The 6133-nt window shown below is 31.4% G+C and overlaps 2 protein-coding genes across 5 annotated transcripts; both read right to left on the bottom strand.

Annotated features, from left to right (window-relative positions):
• Positions 1-886: 886 nt before the first annotated feature.
• Positions 887-3186, bottom strand: LOC139782204 (uncharacterized). 2 transcript variants are annotated; one of them, XM_071721172.1, is made up of 4 exons: positions 2966-3186; positions 2330-2653; positions 2013-2236; positions 887-1683 (listed from the first exon to the last, which is right to left on the bottom strand). In XM_071721172.1, exons 1-4 carry the CDS (start codon positions 2994-2996, stop codon positions 1480-1482), a joined length of 783 nt encoding a protein of 260 aa, XP_071577273.1. In that variant the 5' UTR covers positions 2997-3186; the 3' UTR covers positions 887-1479. The 2 variants fall into 2 exon arrangements, with proteins under 2 accessions (XP_071577273.1, XP_071577271.1); XM_071721170.1 differs by having other exon boundaries at positions 2013-2653; positions 2966-3182.
• A 131-nt stretch (positions 3187-3317) lies between these two features.
• On the bottom strand, positions 3318-6128 carry LOC139782203 (uncharacterized). Of its 3 annotated transcripts, none has more exons than XM_071721169.1 (4): positions 6004-6128; positions 5425-5644; positions 4630-5270; positions 3318-4247 (listed from the first exon to the last, which is right to left on the bottom strand). In XM_071721169.1, the coding sequence occupies exons 2-4, from the start codon at positions 5459-5461 to the stop codon at positions 4041-4043; spliced, it is 885 nt and encodes a 294-aa protein (XP_071577270.1). In that variant the 5' UTR covers positions 5462-5644; positions 6004-6128; the 3' UTR covers positions 3318-4040. The 3 variants fall into 3 exon arrangements, with proteins under 3 accessions (XP_071577270.1, XP_071577268.1, XP_071577269.1); XM_071721167.1 differs by having other exon boundaries at positions 5425-5732; positions 6004-6122; XM_071721168.1 differs by lacking the exon at positions 6004-6128 and having other exon boundaries at positions 5425-5804.
• Positions 6129-6133: the final 5 nt, after the last annotated feature.

Below are 6133 nucleotides of genomic sequence, written 5' to 3'. Positions count from 1 at the left end.
ACAAATAAAATCTCTAAAATTCTCTTAAAAGATTACCTTCTTATTCTAATTAAAGTATAAATAATGATTAATTTAATGATAATATATAGGGGAGACCGGGGCACCATGAGCCACAAAAATTCAAACTCTGAAAAGTATTTTTAAATATAAGATTTTTGTCTCATTTTTTTTAATAATTAAAGCACTATGTATATTTTAAACTTTATTTAGCGTATTTGGCAAATATTGATTAGTTTTTGAGAAAAAAATTAATACACATTTTTTGAGAAATGACCTAAGGTATCCCATACCCAAGGCACCATGGGTCTGTCACTGGGGCACTATGAATCACACACAAAAACTAGGTTTATTTATTCAAGAAATAACGGAAAGTTACAAAAGTTGAAAAGAAATTTTATTTTATACGTTTTCTTATGACACTGTTCAGGATTGGGCAGAACAAACATATGATATCAGAACCCACTACTAAAATACCTTTTTTTTTTTTAGAAAACCTAACTTCTGACATGTTTTCTTCAATAAAAAATAACATATATCATCAACCTATCATCAACCTATCTATCATCAATCTTGGTGGCGTGTGTGACCCATGGTGCCGCAGCATTGGGTGTCCCATATATATGGTGCCCCGGATGCACTTAATATAGAAAACGGTGAAACGTAATAAAAAAAATAAATGATACATGATTATCTGTAGTGTAGTAAAATGACAAAAGATGCTAGAAAGTTACACCTAATTTTTAGTACGTGTATATTTTACTACAAAAACAATATTAAAACATTTCTAAATGGTTAAAAAGAAATTTACGCATCACGAAAACCATTTATGTCACGTGCGTCTCGAGACTACGGACTTTGATAACTGCCACCTAGATACGAAGTATGGGCAACGAAATAATTGTCACATGATACTAATTGGGTCAACCTAAACATTCTGGATTACCCTAAACAATCAATGACCCATGGTACCCTGTGGCTCATGGTGCCCCGGTCTCCCCTAACTATTGAATGTAATCAGTCACGTTAAAGCAAAATGGGCTTCACTTTTTCAGTGAAGTAATAGATGTTATAAATTAGCTATCACATAATGAACTTTTTGTCATTATAACAAATCATTCTTTGGTAGAATTATCTCAATGCTAGATGCTACAACTCGGCCAAATTGCACTATCTTTAGTTGAAATATGTGATACATCTTCAAAATATAATATAATGCAAGCTTGAGGAGGCAATCATGACAAATATCATAAGTTTTTATATCAAGGACAAGAAAAAAGTTATATATTTATCAAATGTTAATTAATAATATATATATTTATATTTATCAAATATAAGTATCAAATGCTATTTAATAATAATATCTATCGATTATCTAATAACAGGAAATTCTATAAATATATAAAAATTTGACATAAATAATTAAGCAAAGAGTTTATATACAGATATCACATAGAATATGTATATATTTTTGGAATTTAATTAAAGGGTGAGAGTGATCCCGGTGTAAGGTACGTCCATTGCCGTAATTTGTGGAGATCTGATGTCAGTTAGATTTAGCTGTATTTTATCCGTAAACACAGGTGACCCAGACGGGTTCCATGGGTCAGGTGGTAGTTGTACATCCATCGTGGTGGATATTTTTAATTTATCATCGACTATTTCCATACTATAGAAATATTCATCCTACAAGATGTATCACAGAAAAAGTTAAGTTCGAGCAAAGAAGTTCAAATCATGAAGGAAATATAGCAATATACTAATTTTTCAATCAAAGAATTATTAAACTATTGAAACACAGTAAATATTTATATTTTATAACTCTAACGTTATATTATGCTTTCTCGTAAATATTCTCCATCCTAGTTGAACACATATGTTGAAGTAGTTAGGAAATTTATTACAGAAAATCACTAAAGTCGACGTGCAATAACTAACTTTTTTGTTTGTTAATCTGAACAAAACAAGAATGATGAAAAATGTAAAGTATATAAAAAGGTAAACTGTGTACGTACCACTTCCATCCCATTCAAAAAGTCAAGAAAGTGTCCTGAATATTTGCAATTTTGTCTAGTCTTCGTAACACGTACATGCGTATCATTTTGTTTAGCGAAATACTTCGCCAACGCTAACGGTATAACTTGAAACTTGGACTCCTGTTTCTCGTTTCTCTCGTATTGCCCATATAGTTTATCCATATTGTACTTGGTTGTGCAAGTGCCTATTGGTGTCTTTTCCTCTACGGTAAAACCAGATGGGAAATTCATGTTTGCCAGTTTAGCCATTAGATCACTACCCATGTTGAATTGCTCAACAATATCTTTAATAATACCCTTGATTATCTTCTCAATGTTTATATTCACGCGTATATCTTGTACACCACGCTCATTGAAATTGATGACAAACCACTGTTCGGATTTAATATTCTCTTTCGAGACCTCTTCTGTAATGTTCGAATTTTGATACTTCAAGGTCGACGAGGTCATGACGTCTCGTAAGAAACAGGGTAAGGTAGTCTTAGATTGTAAAGGCTGACATATTAATACAGCAGTTAATTGTGTAATTTGAAGAGGCTCTCTGTATACTACAGTAGTTTTGTTCACATGAAACAAATATTCCACATTGCTCGTTCCTTCTGGGACGCTTGCGTTAAGTGCTAAATAAATGAACAAAAAATGTGTAGTCAGATATGATATATATCAGAATATCGTTATCAATATATATATATATATATATATATATATATATATATATATATATATTGTTATAAATATTATAAAAGTAATGGCTGCATTTGTTGAGGGATTTTATGCATAGACTGATAAATATGAACAATAAATAAGTGAAATACGAACAAACATAATAAATAATTAAATCGAAGAAAACCGTTAAACGGTCAGGATCTTGCGGTTGCTGATGATAATGAACACGCGAAGTTGGATTCGAATAGCTGTACTTGTTACCTTACCTAGTAAGAACGGGATGAACGTGTTCAGCATCGTGAAACAATGTACTTCTTGACACGTCCGCTAATGTTACTCTTCTTTCTTTTCTGAGCTCCTTTATATCAGAACGTCACCATTAACTATCGTATAGAGAATGTCGATCGTTTCAATCCGCTTGTCATTACAGATGTACGTACACTGGCGGGCAACGATTCGTTTCCTGTGTTCCTATGACGCTTCTATGTTCCCCTCTTACCTCAGGAAACGAATCGCCAGTACGATGTAATACGATTCGAACGTTGGTTCTTTCCTCTGTAACGTAAACAATATCCTGGCAGTGATGTTTACATCTTGCTGTAAGAATATGCTGCGTGTCATACCCTTCCTTCCAAAGCACGTTCGAAATCCTCTGCGCGCAAACTTCCTATTAAATCTTACTGTAATTTATATAAAAAGTATTTTTGTACCGTAAAAGATTTAATCACATATTATTATCACTAAAATAAAACATATATTTTACAAAAGATAAAATTTATATTCTGAGTAATAATAAGAATATAGTTAAGTAATATTTAATTAGGTAATATATATGGTTTGATTATTTATTTAAATATTTATAAAATTATTGCTAATTATATATTTAAATGTCATATTTAATTCAATATAATTATACTACTCAATATAATTAGACCCAGTCCGGCCAAAATCTAGGATGTAAAATGTCGTTTTTCTTCTTTTTTTCTTATTGGTCGTGTTCATAAGTGAATTGACAAGTAAATCACAGCAAACTTCTTCAAGAAACAGTATCAGTTTTATTATAACAAAATATTGTAATTGTAACTGTGTTAGTTATCTTACAATTCAAAAAATTGAATTAAATTTGTTCTTTCTCTTTCCTAAAAATTGTAAATTTTTTAATTGTGACAGCATCAGAGTTAAGAAAACAGTCATATTTTTATCAAATGCTATTTAATAATATATCTATCAACTACTTAATAACAGTAAATTCTGCAAATACAAAAAGATTTGACATAAAGAGTTAAGCAGAAAATTTATATACAGATATCACATTGAATAATGTATATTTTTGGAATTTGATTAAATGGTCCTGATAGTAGTCCAGGAATGATACTCTTTCTGTGCTATAGTTTGTGGAGATCTGATGTTAGTTAGATTAAGCAGCATTGTTTCCGTAAATACAGGTGACCCAGATTGTTTCCATGGAATACGTGGTAATTGCACACCCATCGTAGTGGACATTTTTAATTTATCATTCATTACTTCCATAGTATACAAATATTCGTTCTACAAGATTTATCATAGAAAAAGTTAAGTTCAAGCAGAAAAGTTGAAATAATGAAGTAAATATAGCAATATATTAATTTTCCAATAAAAGATTTTATTAGGTATATTAAAACATGATAAATATTTATATTTTATGATTCTGTCGTTGCGCTATATATTGTGCTTTTTCATAAATATAAAATTCTCGATCCTAGCTGCATCCATATATCTACATGTCGCAATGATTTAATATGACAGTAATTGGTTGAAGCAGTTAAGAAATTAATTATAGAAAATCTAAAGCTGACGTGCAATAATAATTTTTTTTGTTTATTAGTAAAAAACAAAACAGGAATGATAAAAATATATATAAAATATAAAAAAAGTAAACGTGTATACGTACTACTTGCATCCCGTTCAAGAAGGAGTCAAATATTTTCGAATATCCGCAGTTCTCTCTATTTTTCTCAATACGTATACGCGTACTTCTTTGTTCAGCGAAATGCTCCGCCATCGCTAACGGTATAATTTGGAACTTGAAATACTCGTTCCTGTCGTAGACTCCATACAGCGTATGCATATCGTGCTTGGTTGTGCAAACGCCTATCGGTGTCTCTTCCCTTTCGGTAAAAGTGGTAGAACCGAATGGGAAATTCCCAATTGCCAGTTTAGCCATCTTATCACCACCTATGTTGAATTGATTAGCAATATCTTTCATGATACTTCTGATCACCTTGTCAGATTTTGCAGGCACGAGTATATACTGTACACCATGCTCATTGAAATAAATCTCGAACCACTGTTCAGATTTGATCTGATTCCTCGAGACTTCTTCTGTAACGTTCACATTCTGATACGTCAAGGTCGTCGAAAACGTGACGTTTTGTAAGAAACAATAGAGACTAGTCAATAGATAAGGCTGACATATTAGTGTAGCAGTTAATTGTGTAGTTTGGAGAGGGTCTCTGTGTACTACAGTAGTTTGGTTGAAATCGAACAAATATTCCGCACTAAAATTGCTTTTTGAGATGTTTGCGTTGAGCGCTAAAAAAAATAATGTTATATAAGTAGACACGTAAAATAGACGGATGTTTGCGTTTGTTGAGAGATTTTATGCACAAACTGATAAATATGATAATGAACATGTAAATTAAGCTAATTGGATTCGAATAGTTGTATGATACTTGTTATATCTTACCCGACAGCAAGAACGGGACGAACGTGTAGTTCAGCATCGTGAAACAATATGTACTTCCTGACACGTCCGCTAATGTAACTTTTCGTTCTCCTCTGAGCTCTTTTATATCAGCTAATATATATGCTCATCATTTAACCTTCCGTTTAACCGTGCGTGTAGAGAAATATCTTTTCAACTCGCTTGCCATTATTATAATTCGAGCGTTGGTTAATTCTTTTGTCTATTACATAAACAATATCTTTTGGCAATGATATGTTTACATTTCACATTTGAAATCCTCTGTGCAAACTTTCCCATATTAGATTTCACTTTATATAAAAAGAAATATTTTTGTGCCGTGAAATATTGATTACATGCGTTGGTACCATTAAAATATTTGCAAAAACCATATATTATTTTACAAAAAAAAATTATATCCTGGAGTAATAATAAAAATATATATCTTTAAATATATAATTGTGTAATATATGATTTAATTATTTAATTATGTAAATATTAATATATAATTGTTACTAATTATTACTAATTAATATTTAACTGGCACATTTAATTTAATAATTATAAAATTTGAATACATACCACGTGGGAAGAACACGTGGCTGTCACATTGACTGATGGCGGGAAATACCCGAAAGATACAAACGAGTCCACGTTCTCGATGCTGTACCTTTTCGATGGCAGGCATTGCATCTTGCACGGCACCTACAAA

This window comes from Temnothorax nylanderi, unplaced genomic scaffold (assembly GCF_030848795.1).
Source record: "Temnothorax nylanderi isolate EJ_2023f unplaced genomic scaffold, tnyl_v1.0 TNYL_tig0394_pilon, whole genome shotgun sequence".
Lineage (NCBI taxonomy): Eukaryota > Metazoa > Arthropoda > Insecta > Hymenoptera > Formicidae > Temnothorax > Temnothorax nylanderi.
This window is presented reverse-complemented; position numbering and strand designations above follow the sequence as displayed.